At 37.2% G+C, this 20,105-nt stretch overlaps 1 protein-coding gene across 1 annotated transcript in view; it reads right to left on the reverse strand.

Moving 5' to 3' along the window:
- DYNC2H1 (dynein cytoplasmic 2 heavy chain 1) overlaps nucleotides 212–20,105 on the reverse strand; it is a 150,893-nt gene continuing 130,999 nt past the window's right edge. The window contains exons 86-89 of the mRNA XM_021380833.1: nucleotides 13,379–13,488; nucleotides 12,976–13,057; nucleotides 4,603–4,719; nucleotides 212–891 (exon numbers count right to left, since the gene is read on the reverse strand). Coding sequence (XP_021236508.1) covers nucleotides 733–891; nucleotides 4,603–4,719; nucleotides 12,976–13,057; nucleotides 13,379–13,488 — 468 coding nt within the window. The 3' untranslated portion in view covers nucleotides 212–732. The remainder of the gene's footprint in view (nucleotides 892–4,602; nucleotides 4,720–12,975; nucleotides 13,058–13,378; nucleotides 13,489–20,105) is intronic.

Raw genomic sequence — 20,105 nt, forward strand, 5'->3', positions numbered from 1 at the left:
CTAAAGAATTGTCTATCTTGTGCATTTATGTACACATTCTAATAGGAATGTAGTATTGTTTCATAAAATGCTTTTTTTCATTAACTTCTAGAAAACAACTGTGATGGCAGTGTAACTGGATTTGTAACTCCACATGAAGTTTATGAAGCTCTTACTATTTACTGTCAATACAAAAAAAAGTAATTTCAAGAAAAACATCATTAAAACAGACTAACATTTATCTTGACTTTTATGTTCAAGAAAAACATTCAATTTCAATGACAACAGGTAAGTTTTATCATTTTCTTTTACTAAATAAATGAGATTTCAGAGTGATAACAGTTACTTAAGAATAGTAACAGTTCAAAAAGTATAATGAAAAAATCTGATAAATAATACACTGGCTTTGCATTTATATCCAATGTTTATAGGATTGCACTGGGCAGAACAGTACAGATTGCAACAGATCTGAGAAAGAAATACATCGTGTTACAGTCTAGAGAAAAAATAACTCAAAGTAATAGTTTGCTAAGTATTGTTCCATTAACTTCTGCCATATTCCACAAAGATACAGAGAAGTTCCACTCAAGTAGAATTAATTTTAGATAGTTTAAAAAAAGGGGGAAAAAAGCATTTACAAGCTATTGCTTTAAAAATATATGAGCAATGAAACTGAAGGGTTCTTCTAACAAGGAACAAACAAAGTGTTTAAACAGTCCAGAAATTCAGCAGTTCATTTAATGCAGTCTCAGATTACTGATTTTTCAAAAATAAAGCAGCTCCACACTGAATCCACTGGTCTTGGTTTCCTCCACAAGGTACATCGATATTTGTCACCACACGGTCTCTCTCCATGCTGGTGTAGACTGGCAGAGATATGCATTCCTCTGGAGAATATGGGCCACAGGCATCCTGTCAATAAAGCAGTACTTTGTTATCTCTTAGACAACAGAATATATGAAAAGAGTTATTTCCAGAGGTGTGGTATCCAAAACTGGATCCTAAGATAAAATCTAGGCCCTGCTGCTCCCCTGGTAATGCTGCTCCAGCTGGAATCTGCTCCTGAGTCACCTGTACGTGGGAAAAAATTCATACTAATACCAATGACAGTTGCATCTGGGGTTTTTTGGCACTTCTGGGAAACAGGATGTTTCCATTAAGTGCCTTAATAAAAAATCACCCTGTTTACTTTAAGGATTCAAATCTGAACATTTTGTCTGTGTTCATCGACAATTTTGGATTCTCTCACACATTCACTTTACTGCTGGACAGCATTAACAGTACTGCTGTTAGAAAGATTACAAGTATGCTGTAAACACTCCCTTGGGAAGGATGCTGGTTGGAGGCACAGCTTTACCTCACAGTCTGTATACACGCTCCCACGAACAATGACAGTTCCTCTTCCCTTTCTGTCCTACACAGTGTGGACCTTGGATGTAATTTCCTCCTGGGGTTTTGCATAGGTCATTGTAACTATGCATGATTATAAAGTCTGACTAGATTTTCTACAGCATGTAATTCAGGTTTCAGCATGAGATACGTGTAAGTAATTTGGGACTTGACTCAATTAAGATATAAGTATGTTCCCCCCCACACTCAAAATCTCTCTTCCTGTCAATAGGAAATTGTCAAAAGTTTTCAAGAATCAAGCAACAAAGAAGCAGCACATGTGCCATAAAGGAATTTAAAAAAAAAAAAACAACACTTTTTCTTAATGCAAATCACATCTAATGCAAGTTAGTGAAGCCCCATCATTAGAAAATAGCTAAAAGCAGAGAAAGTAGACACACAAACAATAACTGTTTGAAGCACTTTGCCTTGCATGTTAAGTGTTAAGATACTTCTGAAGAGTTTTGTTGTTCCTTCTGAAAATCAAGTTCCCTTGTCTTTTGAACACCAGTGCTTAAATCCCTGCAGAAGGTGTGAGCTCTGCAAGAGTTAGATATAAGAACTTAATACTCAGAAGTTTGTAAAGAGAACTCAGCTGTTCTCAGAAGGATTATACTTACCACATTTGTCACTTGGTTAACACTATAGAGGAAGACAAAAATGCTGGCAAATTCGAGAGTAAAACATCAATGTTCTTCAAGTACAGCCAAAGATGGGAAACCCGAAGCTGGCAAGTTTGCCTTCAAAGACCTCTTTTTATATCTTTTTTTTTTGTGTTGAAATAGCTGTTCACACGCTGTTCTCTATCCCACTGATGTTTTACAGAATCACATTATTTGAGGGATAAGTCATTCTGTTACAGTCTTTTTGAACCACAAATTCTTATGACCTTCCCTTACATGCATTCTAAAATTCTTCTTTGTCTCCTCTGCCTCACACGTAGTTCTATCCCCTTCAGCAATACCCTTTACAGTTTAGGATTATTTCATGAATTAGAACCAGAAAGTGCTTTCACGATTTAATAAGTACTATGTTAAGAGTTTAAAACACTCCATTTTGAGCATTTTGAGCCTTGTTAAGGGGAGATACCTCCGGATATATCCTGCAGAAGGCAGTTTTTTTTTCTTCCAGAGATTACATTTTATTTTAGTTTGGTTAAAAACTACCTAAAAGATTTGCATTATAAACATATAGATTTTTGTTCATTAGATTTTCACAAGAGATATTTATGTGGGGAAAAATAATAAATGCAACCCCAAAGAATTACAAAATAATAATTCTACTTCACATGCTATTCTCCTACAGAGAAGATAATGAGATCAGCGGAAGTGCAGAATATCCCACATCTACCTTGGCTTCTCTTTGAAAACATGGTGTTTGACCATGGTCAATTCCTACAGTGAAGCCTAAAGTAAAACAGCTAAAGGGCAGGGAAAACGGAAACGCTTTCCTTAGACTTTAGTTGCTATTCATACGAAACACATTGGAAACAGTTTAATTCACTGATCATTGAACTATCTCACACTTGCACAGAGAGATCTCTCTGCTGAAGTCACATAATATCTTTGAAGTTTAAAGAACGCAGACTGTCATTCAGAACATTAAGAATTTGTTTTATCTCAAAAAGAAGCTAAATGCTTTCTAAAATAAAGAGGGGCTTACTTATAATCCTCATCTTCAGTGTGCAAAAGATAAACATTTGGTATTACCATTTAAAATAGCGTATACTGATACTCTCTCGCTACCGTCACTGAGTTCATATATTAAGAAGTGTGAAAAATTTGTACTTATTCCATGTACCACCTTTTGAGCAAATTAGAAATCTGTTTCTTTCTCTGAAGCCAACAAACATTTGTAAACTACTAAAGAACAGACACATCTATCACTGATCAACATATTCTGGTGGTGTTGCTGTTGTTGGGTTTTGTTTCTAATTTCCGAAATTCTAATTAAATTCTAATTAAATTCTAATTTTTGTTTCTTCTTTCCCATCAAAGCTGGAAGCAGTAACACAGACACTAGCTAGTATCTACTTGTCTGTCTAAATGCTGACCATTATACTTCCAATGCTGTACTATAACATAACGATTTGTTTACAGACCTAGAAATAACAACGAGAACTAAAAAAATTTTGGGATACAGTGCTGTGTTAGCAACGAAGCTCCTTAGGTAATATCTATCACAAGGCATTATAAACTTCATCATCACCATAATTTATGATGATTACTAAATAATTCTAACTGAAAAGTCAACTACTCGAGTCCAGTGAACTCTTTTCTTTAACATTCTTCTAACCAAACCCATTCTTCTTATCTAAAGAAATTCATCCCAGCTTCTTCATGATGGGATGAGCTTCCTGAAATGCCTCTTTTACTGAGACCATAGAAAGAACTAAAATAACTAAGTCATACTGTGCAATTAACTTTTAGATAGCCATTGTGTTGTGGAATCTCCTCCTCAGAGATCTTTCAGAGGCACCTGGACGTGGCCCTGGGCACCGTGCTCTGGGTGTCGCTGCTGGAGTGGGGGTTGGGCCAGAAGGACCCAGAGGTCCCTGCCAGCCTCAGCCACGCTGTGGTTCTGTAAATTCAGATACGCTGAATTCTACAAGTTTTCTAAAACTTTCCTATCACTTAAGTATATGAATTTGTAATGCTACATATCCTTGAAGAAGTTCTGAGTAACTTTTTCATTTATTTTTCAGACATTGCTATTATAATCGGAGAGTGGAAGCAGTAATACTTTTTACTATTTGAATTACTTCATTTTCATCTTACACACTTCTGCAAGTGCTGGGGAAAGGTTTTATTTGCTTACAGATAACACCATGTTATCTATCTCCTTATTGCTGTTACATTTTCATCTAGTGTTTAAAATGTAAAAAAAGAAAATACACCCTAGGAATGAATTCCCAAACTCACATACACACTTATGAAATACATTTTTGAAAATATTTAATTATTTTAAATGAGAAGACAAAAAGTATGACTGAAATAAAGCCCTTGTCTCAATCTATACAATAAAAGTTACAAACAAATCAACAAAGTGATAGGTGATAAATAAGAGATTTTCTTTTATACAGAAGGAATAACTTTTTACTATTAAAGATTTTAAAAAAATTAAAATGAAGGAAAAAGCAAGTCAGCAACATCATACTGAAAAACTAATACACAGGAAAAAAAAAAAAAGCAAATTATGGGTCTTGAAAGTTTAAAGCTTTTAATAATTTAGTACCTGTGGAATCCAGGCCATGTAACAAGGGAGAACAGATGACACACTGGGAGAGTCATGCAGATTTTCCGAAAGCCGATTTCCATCAAAACTGCAGCCTTCCAGTAGTAAGCCAGTGATCTGCCATGGAAATACAAAATATTGAAACACACATTAAAGACTTGAAATGTTAGCAATTATTATATTATACTTTGATAAACAACGATCCTTTTTACTGTGACCAAGTTTTTAAATAACAGGACGCTAACTATTGCAATGATGTGTGTGCGAAGAGGAAACACCATTTCAAAGCACGACTTGGGCCATACTTCTGTGTAATCTTCCTCTGATTTGGATTCATAACCTTCGAAATGCTAGATAAAAACACCTGTAAATGTCTTCACTTATGAAACTGCAGTTGTCTGGCATTAGATTAATGAAAAGATGATAGAAACAGCCAAGTCCATAATTATTACAATGTCAAGAAAATGAAAATAGCTATCATTGAAATAAGCGCATATTTCTGATTGGAAGTCTGAACATAGCTTTCAAAGAACTGAATTCACAATTACACAGTTTCTGCAGAGGCAAATAAATTATACTGAAATAATACGAGAGAAAATGTTACTTAACATCATTCAAGATTTCTTAAAGTACTGATTAGAAAAAATAAGTAAGAACCACATACATATTTATATAAATAACTTCACAATGCTTTAAATTTAACACTTTAAGTGCTTACTTTTAATAAACCGGTACTTTCATACTCCGAAAAAAACATATTTTATTATTTCTTTTAATTGAAGTATTGAAGCAGTATGCCCTGCTGAAGTGGTAAATTTAATTTTAATAATAATAAAATTTAACTCAATAATTTTTTTCATGCAGCTTTTGTTAGCTCAAAGGCCAACTCTAAAACTGGAGCACACGCCTAATGGAAGAATGTGAAAATCACCTATCTGCTATACTATGATGTTAAAACCCTGTATAAACTATAAAAAAATTGAAGTGGGAGTTCATGAAATACAAAACCACTAAGCGGTGCTGGAACTAGGAAATACTGTTGGAAAATGCTATTGGAAACTGCATGAGTGACTGCACAACAACAACATCAGACAAGAAATGAAGTAAACTATCATTTTCTAATCCATTCTTCTCTGCAAGAAATTTTTAGAAGTGTACACAGCACTGAAGTGTAATGTAAAGATGAAAGCATGTAGTAGAAGATGCAATGGAAATAATTTTCCAGGTAATTATGGTATTCCAGAATTATTTTTTAGACAAGAAAAGTTGCAGCTGAGCAGTAATGCTATGGGGGTTAACTGTCTTGCTTCAAAGGCAATGTCTTCTCCCTAAGTGTTGGGTGGTGGGTTTTTTGCTAATACTCTACTAACTGTGCAGTAGCTAAGTATACACTTTCCATTTTTAATAAATAATTATATCCTTGATTGATGAGACTAATTGCAGTCTTCACTTCAAAATCTTCCTCTTTCAAGCTTGTATTCTAACTCCAGGGTAAGGACTCTTCCTTACAATGTACAAGCTGTATATATACATAATCTAACATTTACTATTTTTAAAAAGTGATACAAAAGTTAGTTTTGTTTTACCTTGGATAAGATAGTGACTGCAGAGATGGCAACATTCTTTGAAGAAATCTATGCTATGTACTGAGTAAGACTCAGAGTAAAGCCTCCAAAGTCATAGCAAACCTGGCTCAAACCATCCCTAACTAGAAAGGCAACAGTAGTATGATTTTTTTTCCTCCATCTTCAATAACTTCTCCAAATTATTACAAAAAGGCCTTACTGAAACGAAATCAATTTTTCACACATACTATTTGGAACTGCAAAAACTCTTTTTCTCCTTCACCTTCTTGTCAAAGCTTAAGGTCTTTTCTTTGGCGTGAATTGTGTCTCCTCTCCCTTCTCCTGCCAAGTTTCTTGTGATGTTTCTTTTGACTCTTCCCTGAGATTTTCAGGTCTGTCACTTTTAAGTTACAGTGTTAACATCTCATTGCATTGTTTCTTTTCAAATTCAAAATGTCTCCACACATAGAGCTGGCTTTATCTAGTAAAAATCTGTTGGAGCACCAATGGTCACTAATGATAACCTATGTACATTCCAGTACCACCTCTTCTGTCTTGCACAGATAAAAATTACAAAGAAAATACCATAAAAGGCACAAAAGGAATAAAGTCTTACTCATGATTATACTGAGATTTTGCCACAGACTTCCTTCTGCTCCCTGTTGTTAACCTTGATACTTAAGGCTTCACTTTTTTATACACACAGGTCCTATCACATGCACTTTATCTCACCACATTTCTGACTGCTTTTAAAGCTCTTGTTTATCCCTATCATAAAAGTTTTAGAAAGATTCATATCTTGTTTTTCCTTCTGCTCTTTCTGCTTTTTGCAGGCAGTTTTGTTATGGAGCTGGGTGTTTGACATGTTACTGAGGGAAGACTGGTCTGAAGAAGAGGTTTTAAAATTTACTGCTGTGTGTTGAAAGGTCTGGACAACTTGAATGTCTCTAAAAGATAGAAGTCGGTCACCTACTGAAAAACCTCTTTCTACAGCACACGTTTCTTCTTTTGATATTTGTAGTTCCTTTGACATTGTAGTTATGTAAAATAAAATCTACTGAACCCCCGGAAAACTTCAGCCAATGATAGGATCTCCTTTGAAGATGAAGACCAAAACTTTGATTCAATATTAAAAACCACTGAAAAAAAATATCCTACTGGAACAACATATTTTCAGATACTAGTTGGCTAACTACATCCGTAGTCATGTTCTCTTTTCTGTGATACATGTTACGGAGAAATTACAAGTGCTATGAACTACATGGATTTCACTATATCTATAGTAGCACATGCAGCATTTTTGCAACTCAGCTCAGAGTAGTGGCTGGAGTTTCAGCTCTTACAAAGAGAAAGTATTTGCCATTTCGCGTCTATTAGTACTAGTTTACTTTCAAATCAAACTGTTTTTACACGATACAGGTGATGTCTCTTTAAAATACATTTGTAGAAAGTGTGCCGATATCAAGGTTCAAAGTATCTGTTTCCAAAATTTCAAATTCTCCACAGTTAATTTTTCCTTACTACTTAATACTAGTTTACCACAAATGCTTTCTCCAAGCTCATAGCATTTACTACCAAAAAGTCTCTTACAATGTTTCTTCTTTTCTTTCACTTTTTTTTATGACAATGGATAATAACACTCCAGTATCAAAAGCAACGACTACCTGCTTTTGCATGATAGAGCAACCAATGCACACAGCAAATAAGAGAAGTATTTGCACATCAATATGTGATTATACTGCAACACATGTGCATTTTCAGTACCATTTGTTAAAGCAACCCCAAGTGATGTTAAATTTTATACAGCTGACTCTAAATCAAATATTCATCACATTCTTCTAGGAGGGACCTACTATGCATCATGCCTCTAACCTATAGTCTGAATTAACACTGATAATTCAACATCAGGTTTGATATTCACCCAGGTTAAGGCATATTTTCTTGGCCTGATTGAGCATTCCTCCGTAGTTACAGTTCTACCACTTCATATTGGGTTTCAAAAATCCCAGGGTGTATTATTTGAAATCTTTGGCACACAAAAATCCTCCCAAATGTCTACCATTACTGAAGCATGATGCCATTTGTTTTTAAGTATAGGAAGGTTGAAAAAGCTTTCTCATTGTGCAGACTGCAGTGAGATTTCCAACTTCTTTTCCTTATCAGGACAAATTCCAGGTCATCAAAAAACTTTTAAATTAAAGAGAATTAAAAAAAAAATAAAAAACAAGTCTTCAAAATGGCAGTGTGGCTAAGAAGGTTACACACAAAATACGTGTCAATGTTTAAGATTAAGACGGATAAGCCTCAGAATAGCCTCTATCATGATCTGTAACTTTTGCATAACGTCTGGAAAATCTTTAAACAGCTCTTTCCTGTACCCTCTCACCTTGATACCAGTTTATTTAAACTTCCAAACTGTGACAGGGATTTAAAAACAAAATAACTTCAGGCAATCGACCAAAATTATCATAGGAGGATCACTGCAATCACAGGCTTTCTTCTGTCAGTGAAGAAAGACAAGTGTCTCCTGAAAAGGGTTTAGCTACTGTAAGTTCTGAATTGATAAATGTCATTTTTCCTTGACAAAATGCAGTTGGCAAATGCAAATTTCTGAATTATACACAAGGTGGGATATAATAGGGTCCTAGCTATTGCACTACAGCGTATGTTTAAAGACTGATGTATTCTGCTGCCCGAAAACTTATCTGAGTCACCGTTTTTCAAAATACAGCTCTCCATTCTATAAGACAAGCCTGAAATCTTGAAAGTATAGAAACAATACAAATTTTACCAATATTAAAAGTCATGTTGCATATGTGAACCAAGCTTAACATGCAATTTGAGGATCCTTCAAAGGAGACATGTAGTAGGAGGATGATTTTCCTGTATCATTGACATTTTTATGACTCAAGAGTACATTTTAAATTAGTAAGATGCTTGGTATTTAGCTTTACTAAGTTTTTCCCAGTTTTTTCATGACAATGTGACAATTTCATAGAAAGGAATCTAAGTGTTCAGCTTGGCAAAGTGTTCCAAAGGCTTTCTGAGCATCAAAGATTCAATGCAGCACTGAAGATACCAGAGAATACTTAATAATGCAGATTCACTTAATATTGCTTTTATTGAGGAAAGGAAAAGACTGAAATCAAGTGAGTAACCGTGGCAGTATTTTCCCCATACAAATATTTCTAAAAAATTACCTGAATTTACACATAAAAATCACAACCAAAATGTGTTGTTATAGAACCCTTTAATTAACATCTAATTCTTTAGTTTGCAAGCAGCCATTTCAATCTAGCAACTGTAAAATGCTTCACATCTTTTAGTATTTGATAACTCTTTATTCAGGGACATCAGAAATTTGACACTGACTTCCGAAAGTTGGTAGGATGATTATGAAGAAGTCCGAGTTTCCAGGATTTGCAGTTGCAGTTTAAACTACAATGAGTCATTTGAAATGTTAAACTCAATTTTTGCTTGTTTCTCTGGCCTTAGAAATCTTGGGTGAATCCGGAACCTCAGAATGTGTGATTTGCAAGCTAACCGACACATATCGTAGGGACACAGTTCCCTTAAAGTTCCCTGGTTTATTTTGCGATCTTGAGGAACACAGGCCTGGCAAAAAGCAGAGTCAGGACCCTGAACTTCAGGAGAGCAAAATTCCAGCTGCTCAAGTAACTGCTGTGTGAGATCTCCTGGGAAACTGTCCTTAAGGGCATAGGAACAGAACAGAGCTGGCAGCAATTTAAGGACACCCTTCTGAGAGCACAAGAGCTCTCCATCCCCCAGCAGAAGAAGTCAAGCAGAGGAGGCGGGCGACTGGCATGGCTGAGCAAGGACCTGCAGCTTAAACTGAGGGAAAAGAGGGAAATGTACAGGAGGTGGAAGCAGGGTTGTGTAGCCTGGGAAGAAAATAGGGATGTTGTCCGTATGTGTAGAGATAGGATCAGGAAAGCCAAGGCACAGATGGAGTTGAACTTGGCAAGGGATGTAAAAAGTAACAAGAAAGGGTTCTACAGGTACATAGACAGGAGGAGACAGGCCAAGGAGAGTGTTCCCCCTCTGATAAATGAGGATGGATAACTGGCTTCCTCAGACATGGAAAAAGCTGAGGTGCTCAATAAGTGCTTTGCCTCAGTCTTCACCAGTGATCAGACTCCCCATGTCTGCCAGGACTCTGAACCTCGAGGTGTGGGTGAGAGGAGCGGATTCTGTCCCCACTGTAACAGTGGAACAAGTCCGAGACCTCCTCATGAAACTGAATGTATGGAATTCCATGGGGCCAGACACGATGCATCTCAGGGTTCTGAGAGAGATGGCTGATGTGGCTGCTAAGCCGCCCTCCATCATACTTGAAAAATCATGGTTGTCGGGTGAAATCCCTGGTAACTGGAAGAAGGGAAACATTATTCCCATTTTTAAGAAAGGGAGAAAGGATGACCCTGGGAACTACAGGCCGGTGAGCCTCACCTCTGTGCCAGGGAAGATCATGGAGCAGATCCTCCTGGTTACCATGCTAAGGCACATAGGAGACAAAGAGGTGATCCGAGACAGCCAGCATGGCTTCACCAAGGGCAGATCTTGCCTGATCAATTTGGTGGCCTTCTATGATGGAGTGGCGGCATCGGTGGACAGGGGAAGGGTGACGGGTGTCATCACAACCTTCTCTCTAAATTGGAGATTTGAAAGATGGACTGTTCTATGGATTAAGAACCGGTTGGCTGGTTGCAGCCAAAGGGTTGTGATCAATGGTTCTATGTCTGGGTGGAGGCCGGTCACGAGTGGAGTCCACCAAGGGACTATCTTGGGACCGGTGCTCTTCAACATCTTTATCAGTGACACAGATGATGGCATCAAGTGCAGCCTCAGCAAGTTGAGCCGTGCAGTCGATACAGTAGGGGGAAGGAAAGCCATACAGAGGGACCTGGACAGGCTGGAGAAGTGGGCCCATGTGAACCTCATGAGGTTCAATGAGGCCAAATGCAAGGTGCTGCACTTGGGCCAGGGCAATCCCAGGTATTTATATTAGACTGGGGGAAGAACTCCTTGTGAGCAGCCCCGCGGAAAAGGACTTGGTGGATGAGAAGCTGGACATGAGCCAGCAGTGTGTTCTTGCAGCCTGGAAGGCCAACTATGTTCTGGGCTGCATTAAAAGAGGAGTGGCCAGCAGGGAGAGGGAGGTGATTGTCCCCCTCTACTCAGCTCTTGTGAGGCCCCATCTGGAGTACTGCGTCCAGGCCGGGGCCCCCAGCACAAGAAAGACATGGAGCTCTCGGAACAGGTCCAGAGGAGGGCCACAAAGATGATCAGAGGGCTGGAACACCTCTCCTATGAAGAAAGGTTCAGGAAACTGGGCTTGTTTAGCTTGGAGAAGAGAAGGCTCTGGGGAGACCTCATTGCGGCCTTCCAGTATTTGAAGGGAGCATATAAACAGAGGGAGAACGACTGTTTACATGGGTTGATAGTGACAGGACAAGGGGGAATGGTTTTAAACTAAGTCAGGCAAGGTTTAGGTTAGATATTAGGAGGAAGTTTTTCACTCAGAGGGTGGTGACACACTGGAACAGGTTGCCCAAGGAGGTTGCGGAAGCCCCATCCCTGGAGGCATTCAAGGCCAGGCTGGATGTGGCTCTGGGCAGCCCGATCTAGTGGTTGGCAACCCTGCCCATGGCAGGGTGGTTGAAACTGGATGATCTTTGAGGTCCTTTTCAATCCAAGCCATTCTATGATTCTATGATTCTATGATTCTATGATTTATCGCCAAGTTGTAGACTCCCACTTGCCTCTCATCAAATGAGGCAGATAACAACTCTTACCAAAATTACAAGACTGATTAATTTCCTAAACGATATTTTTCAGTGCCAATGGGAATTAATTTAACAAAATTCCAAAGACTATACTGTATAAAGGTCAGATTAGATAATTACAGTTATTTTTTTTCTGGCATCTTAATATTACAGAAATATGAAATTCTCATCTACTCCCTATTAATAATTTGGGATAGTGTCAGAAGCTGACCTAGGACACTGACATATCTTGCAGTCTTGTGTCTGCCTGCATTATCAGACTAAAGAAGGAGCCCTGTCACCTACTTTCCGTGCTGAACACAGCCCTTTGAGCATTATACCATGGGAACAGCATACACCGGAATCAGTACTTTTGTGAAATCTCTACAAATTAAAGCATAAGAGATGTGCAAAGACATCCAGATTCAGCCAAAATTACAGTACCATCTGAAATGTTAAAAAGCTAAACTAAACTATTTGAGTACTCTTCTCTACCTTGCTCCCTAGGCAATGAGTAGTGAGTTTATAGCTGCTGGCTGTAGCTCTAAGCATCCATTAACAAATTGTTGTGACTTTGTCATTTCTAAAGCTAATCATATTATAGTTCACATAGTTCCTAAAAATCTCATTTCAGTGATTCAACAATTTCTAAGACATGGTTTTCAATGTATATGTCTATAATGTATACCCTCTTGCTATAAGCCACAAGACTTTAAATGACCTTCTGGACAATGGCTAGATAATGAAATAGCAGCTTCAGTTATATCTAAGAGGTAGATGAAGGTAATGGAGGAAGAATAATTTGAAATTTGAAATTTAAAGCAGCACTCTTCAGATTTTTTTGCAGCTGTATACAATTAATAAGCATTTGTAGCTCCAATACTCCAATATATTTATAATTCACTCTTCCAGAATGTTTATGGACACATAACTTGGATATCTCAGTAAAATTCTATGATAACTATGATGTTTTTTATCACAGGAACTCAAGAAGAACAGAGAAATACTGCTAAGCACAATACCTTAACTTGGAGTTTGCCTTCCTGTATTCGTCCTTTCCATGATGCTGTAAATTTAAGGCTGTCCACTGAACAGCTCATTACTCTGCAAGGGAAACACATATACTTAAAGACATATAAAAACAATAAATGAAATGCAAACACTAAAACAATGTAATTCAATGTGTACCCTATCACAGTGTTACTTTGAAGAAAAATACACTATTAATTTCATCCAACTTTTTTTACATCAGTATTTAAACATGTAGTTTGTAACTATTCAACTTCAGTCCAAGTAATAAGAATGAGATGACTCATGACAATAATTGTCATGATTTGCTGGGTCTGAAAATGAGGTATCCATCTCTACAAATAGTGAATAATGGCACATTAACACACATAAATAGGTAGATTATTTTTCCCTTACCTTGCTGTCTCCTGTCGTAAGGCATTGAGAAATGTATCTGGATGAAACAGCTCTGAAAGGTCAAGGGTGTCTGACAGTAGTTTCTGTTTCTCTGCTTTTTCTACCCAGTTCTAAAAGAGACAAAAAAAAAAGAGGAAGAATGAATCCTGAAGTTACCGTCTGATTTTTCAACATTTTAAGTTGATGTGGATTTGTCAATACATACGATTAACGAAAAACAATTGTTTAAATATACTGTAATCTCAAAGATGAATATTAATTTCAATTACTTCACACTGGCAAACAGAAAGTCAACACAATTAAAAGTAAGCAAGCCAGCCATTTATGTGTAATGTGACTCAGTCATTCTAAACAAACAAGCTTTTGTTCCATTCCTTGTATAATGCAGCTCACTCTGTAGGATGAAACTCATACCAAGTTCCTTATGCTCTGCTGAAACTCGATCTCATCTTTACAAATATGAAAGTTCATGTTTTGTTAATCAAAATGGTTAGCATCACTGCATTTGCTTTGCTGAATTCAGACAAATAACTGAATTTCTTTCAAGTAAGGTTTAAGACATAAATTCACAGAACTTCTGATAAGATAAAAGCTGACCTCTTTCAGAGCAGGTAGAACAAAAATTATTGGAGTGGAGGGAATAATCATTCTCATTTATCCTGTTGTCCCAACCTACTTTTTCTCACAGCTGTGAAGCCTGTCTCTATGAGCAGCATGCCTCGAACTTCCCATCGACACAATGCGTTATGTGCCATCAAGAGAAGAGAGAAGCACATTGCAGCTTGCTTTACAATCTTGATAAACCATGCGTATTAAGTAAAGAAACATACAAAACTCACTCCTACTTTTTTCTACCATTTTATCAAGGATGCACTCTGTGTTCCTAAAAGCCTTGTACTAATCTACTGGTTTCATAACTGAAGAAGCAATGGTTGGTAAACTCTATTTTGAAGCCTTCTTTTAGACTAGGTAGGACGCTGAAGATCTACTCTCATTTTAGACAGAACGTGTGAAATTCCTTCCCAAATCCAGAAAGCTAGGAGGAATGTCAACTATATCAGCTCACTACACACGAATGTCTTCTCATCAGGCTGGACTATATGCTTGACTCTCATGTGAAGGAACTTGCAAGGTTTGTCTGGGTTTGCATTAAGGGCATGTTATCTGTCCACTCCTGTACAAACGCAAAAAACAAGAGTCTCTAAAAAAAAAGTACGAGCACAGACAAATCATTACATTTCAGCATGATGAGTATTATTTTAAAATATTTCAGTTTAGTCACATACTGCATCCACCAGGCATCTGTACTTCATTTTAAAAGTACACTAGTGTATTCTTTGACACACTGATCACCTAACTTCATAGAAGCATCTCAGAGAGAAAAAAAACATCCAAAACACAAGTAAATATCAATCTCCTTTCTTGTGTGTGTTTTTTTGCTGTTGAGGGGCGGTTTTCTTTGTCAGCATTTCAAACACACCTCCATAATGTTTTCACCATGCACAAAAACTAAATTGGTGACCTTTTTTGTCTGTCACATCACAGCTTCTGAGCCCTCAATCCAAATGATAATGAATTAGTTAGGAGATTTTCACTTTCCATTTTCATTAACTAAATGTACACAGTTAATGGTTTTTGTCTGCCTGAATTTTTAATGAGTTTGCATAACAACAATATTTGCAGTAAATCTGCAATCAGGTTAGGGCAGATTTTGTAAATTGTCTTGTATAATACAAGTAGACAGAAACATCTCAACTTGCATTTAATATAATCATTCTACTGCTGTCATCAAATAAACTTTTAATGTAATTGCTAAAGAGAAACACCGTCAGGAACATAGATGCTTATGTTCCATCCAATTAAAAGATCAGTATGGGTGATATTAATTCTAAACTCATATAATTAAATTGCATTAGGAAACACAGTAGCAAAAACTTTCATTAGATCATGAAAGCAAAGTTTCTAATTGCTTCTTGTATTGGTCTAAATAATGCAGAAGACATAACTCATTCACGCTGCTTAATAAATATTTAGGTTTTACATATTTAAATATTTAAGATTTAAATGTGTTGCAGGTTAAGTCCTGCAGGCAACTCACATAGCCCCTCACTCTCTCCTTCCAAGTGAGATAGAATCAGAAGGGTAAAAGTGAGAAAAGTCATGGGCTTAGTGAGATAAAGGCATTTTAGCAGGCAAAGCAAAAGCTGCCTATGCAGGCAAAGTAAGGCATTCATTCACTACTTCCCATCAGTAGGCAGACGTTCAGCCATTTCCAGCAAAGCAGGGCTCATCACACTTAACATTTACTTAGGAAAATAAACACTGTAACTCTGAATGTTCCCACTTGCTTACTCTTTCCTCCAGCTTTTACTGCTGAGCACAATGTCATATGGTATGGTCAGCGGGGGTCAGCTGTTCTAGCTCTTTTCCCATCCCATCTACTCACTGGCAGGGCAGCATGAGAAACAAAAAAGTCCTTGACTCTGGGTAAGCACTGCTCAGCAACACCTAAGGCATTGGTGTGTTAACATTGTTTTCATCATAAATCTGAAACGTAGCCATACACCAGCTTCTACTATGAAGAAAACTGACACTTTACCAGCCCCAAACAGTGCAAAATGCAATAAAAAATTATAATAAAATGTATTTTAAAACAGAAGTGTAAAAAATGAGGTTATTCTCCTTTCCATCTTATCACATGGCAGCATATTAGTGAAGTCTCAACAGGTGACAACACTCTCCTAAATGGATCATTTGTCACTAGTACAACCACCACCACTGCCCTTGATGCCTAGAAAAGGTCATGTCTTGAAGGGGAAGAACCTTAGGCTGAGCTGTGGAAAGACTGAAGTGATGTTTCTTGAAAAGGAGAAATCTTTCAACAGATTAGCTGTGATATCTTCATTTCCCTTTCCGAACCTAACTTCAGTAAAAGTACACACTGACTTCATTTGTCAAAATGACGCAAAGTTCTTTGACTTATTGATCTTTGATGGTCATGCAGCATTTCAGTCTGAAGTGACTACTGCCACCACTACTTTAGTAGAAACCTTTGTCATTCGAGGTAGGCCAAAATAATCCATGCATTTGTCACTTGTCATCTGGATTACAATGACAGGAGTACCAAAAGCACTAAGATGGTATAAGAGCTAGCTAATAGTCCCCTTGTGGGTCAGGTCCACAGCCTGATCAGCCCTCTCCCAGCTGCCTCCTCACTCCCACTGCCCCCAATACAGCCCTTAGCGTGTTAGCTGCAACAAACTGGGTTTACATCTTCAAGACAACTAATAGTCAAGATCTAAATTCACTGAACATAGTTCTCAGTATACGTATTAACGATACAGCTTTAGTTCCCTGTGTTAGTTATGACAGTTAATAATAGCTGGGAAAATGCATATGAAAGCTGAAATCATGGCACTACTGATCAATCGCTTTTAGCTGTGAAACAGAATTAAACGAACCCTCAGTCTGTCTTGGGAATGGTAAGTTATTTTTAAAAATAAATTCCCGTTCCATCAATAACTTCATGTATACCAATAATATGGTCTACATGGCTGAAGATTCTAACCCTGAAAACATTTACATCACACATGAATACAAAAAAGTTTTTAATACATTCTTTTTAACTGTTAAATTATTTAATATTTCCCGAATGTTTTACAGAACGTTTAATGTTAAACTAAAGTTATAAATTTAAATTTGAACAGCCCCTGGTAGATTAATATAGCATTAGATGTTTATAACTATCACATCTAAGCTTATCAGAAATATGCAAAACGCTTTGCAAAGCCATTCCTAGCAGAATATTTCAATACTTCAATTAAAGTGAGTTTCTATTTTGTATAACCATTTCTTTTTACCACAATAAATCTGGAAGTACAGTCTCAGGTGGTTCAAATATTGTTTTTTTCACATACCTCAACATCCAAAAAGCATCTATTCCATTTTCAAGAAGAAGCCTTCCTTATCTTTTATAATCCCAAAGCAAACTGAGCACCTCATACCGAACAGTGGAAGGAATAAGGAGGCTGCCAGATTTCCCCATTATCATTTATACAATTTTAGGCTCATCACAGAACTCCTCTACAATGAATCAAGTACTTTTCCTTCACCGGTTTTAATTCATCCTGATTACATTCTCTTCCGTAGCGTTTTTCCCTTGCTGCAATCCCAGAAGAAATCTTTTATTGAAATAACAAATCCTACAAATCATTATAGAAGTTGTTTCATTTTTGTGCCTAGACATAAAATTGTACTCAGTATTATATGTATATGCATAGCCAGAAAACATATGTAGAACAGTTCTGTCTTTACGCTAGTTTCAGAGGCATTCAAAGTTACTAGAGAAAAAAAAAATGCAAGAAAATAGAAAAGTCTGACAGCAAATGATGGTGAGTAACAAACACTGCTAGGGGAGGAAGTATTCAGTTAAGTACCAAAGGGGTACTCTCAAGCTGCGGTATTTGGTGGAAAACATCAGCTGAAGTAACTGTGTTACACTGCAAGGAAACAACAGAAGTATTCGTTATGGCACTGAGTACAGAGGGGGGAAAGTGTGGTTACCCAGAAGCAACTGGCATAAAACAATCTGTTCCCTTCAGGTGATTTTTTCCTGTGCGAAAGCCTTGAGTTATTGTAGTTACTCTATATCAAATGAACACATGAATACTGCAGTATTTCAGATATATGGTATGGGGTGGGTATATACTGTCTTTTAAATGGTAAATGACCAAGGTCTTTAGTTTAAAGTCTTAATTTATTTTTGGTTTTGGATTTTATTCTGTTATTTTAGAGTATACAAACAAAAACTGCTGTTCAGCGTTCTAAATATAATACTATTTTTTCATTTCAGTTAGATATGCCTCAGAAGTTCCGTGTTTGTTTGGGGAGTCTGAATGTTAACACAACAGCACGTTGTTAGAGCATACAAATTCCGAGTCTATTAGCATCAACTTGCTAGCTAACAAAGTGCCAGAAGCAGATTTGTACTAAGGCACAGCTGAGGGAAGCACTAGCAAATGTGATTTCATTCTGGTTACTGCATTAATTCGTTTTTATCAAAACAGTAATTTAACTTTCATGAGTTGCTGGTTCCTACATTTACTAAGGATATCAAAATGATGATTCTATATAAGAGCTGCAACAAAATTCTAACAAGTTGCTGACTAGCATATGTCAAAAATACCTATTTTCAAATATTTTCTTGACAATCACTGAACACAGATTATGGTCCTACTTCCACTGATAAGAAGTTGCAGGGCACAGAAGACAATGGTGTATAATATTTATTTACAGATAACAGACAAGATTGCTGACCGCAATCCTTGGACAAAGTGAGTTTCAATTCCCTTTGCGGACCTCTGGAGCAGGGATGCAGTTGTGATGAAGCTAGCAAGGCTGAACAAGGGTAAAGAATACTCTGTATTCTAGGCACGATTGATGATGGAACGCATAACAGTAAATTGTTTCACTGTACCACCTTGAATCCTGTATTGTGGTAAAGGAAGCCAGCAGAGAACTGCTCCCTTTGCTATGGTTCATTTTCTCTGGTGAACATCCCACAAGATACAGACTTTCAATTAAGCATGTCCCTCACACTCCTTGTTCCCCTTCAGAGATAATGACCGCTTGTGCTGCAGACATCAGTCTCTTGTTGGGTTTGTTTTTTTTTAGCTGTTTAGCAATTTTCTGTTAACATCCTCTCTTGAGACTGCCAAAATTCAAAGAAAATCTCTCAACCATGCCTGTGTAACAGAACTCTCCTCTATTAGCAACTATTAAGCCTCATCCTAACTCTTGTGAATGTATGCAAAGTTTAATCAAACATACTAGAGCAATCTAATCAGAAATCACTAAACTGTATGGGGTACATATCCCAAAGAATATGACAGCAAAAAAGCAAAGAAAGAACTCCACTTTTCTACAAGGGAAAAAAAAGATCAAAGAACTCCACTTTTCTACAAGGGAAAAAAAAGATCACAGAACTAACACTGCCTGATGCAGCCCCACTGGAACAAAGGAACTTCATGGCTGCCTGGTCCTGTCCTGGAACACAGCATCCAGGGACGTACCATGTTGACTCATGCTAAAGCTACTTACACAGCACTGAGCAGAGCACTACAACTGCTCAGCCTATCAAAAAGTTTGTTCAGCCAAGAATAACTTTGTGTAGACACAGAAATTAATATTTTTTTTTAATTGGTGTCATAAATGGCTATGAATAAATGTTTGTTTCAAAATAGAAAAGTATTTACACTGAAGGTAACTCAAGTAGAGCTTTTTCTAGCATACAAAACCTTTGTTTAAGTCTGAAAGGAAATTTTTTTGGTGACTTATCCTGAAGAAACAGCTCATCATCAAGGCTGCAGGCTGAACAAGAGATCTCTTTCAGACATTCTGTCTCATTTGTGGGCCAAACCCTGTAGCACGCTTTTACCTAGTCCTTGAAGTCTCTTTAGTCTCTTTAAATGGGACATTACTAGAGCCCTGGGATCATGAAAACATGTTAGTCTTAGTGTGGACTGGATGAAGATGGCCCACAAAAAAAAATGTACTTTACAACCCTTACTCAGATGTTAATACTTTCCCCACACACAGAGTAAGATTTTTTTTTTTCCCCCAAGGTAGCAAAGTGCTACAAAGACCTCACTAAGACAATGCAGATGAAAAGTAGCCTTTGACAATGCCTCCCACAGTATTCTCCTGGAGAAGCTGGCAACCCATGGCC

Source organism: Numida meleagris, chromosome 1 (assembly GCF_002078875.1).
Source record: "Numida meleagris isolate 19003 breed g44 Domestic line chromosome 1, NumMel1.0, whole genome shotgun sequence".
In the NCBI taxonomy this organism is placed as follows: domain Eukaryota; kingdom Metazoa; phylum Chordata; class Aves; order Galliformes; family Numididae; genus Numida; species Numida meleagris.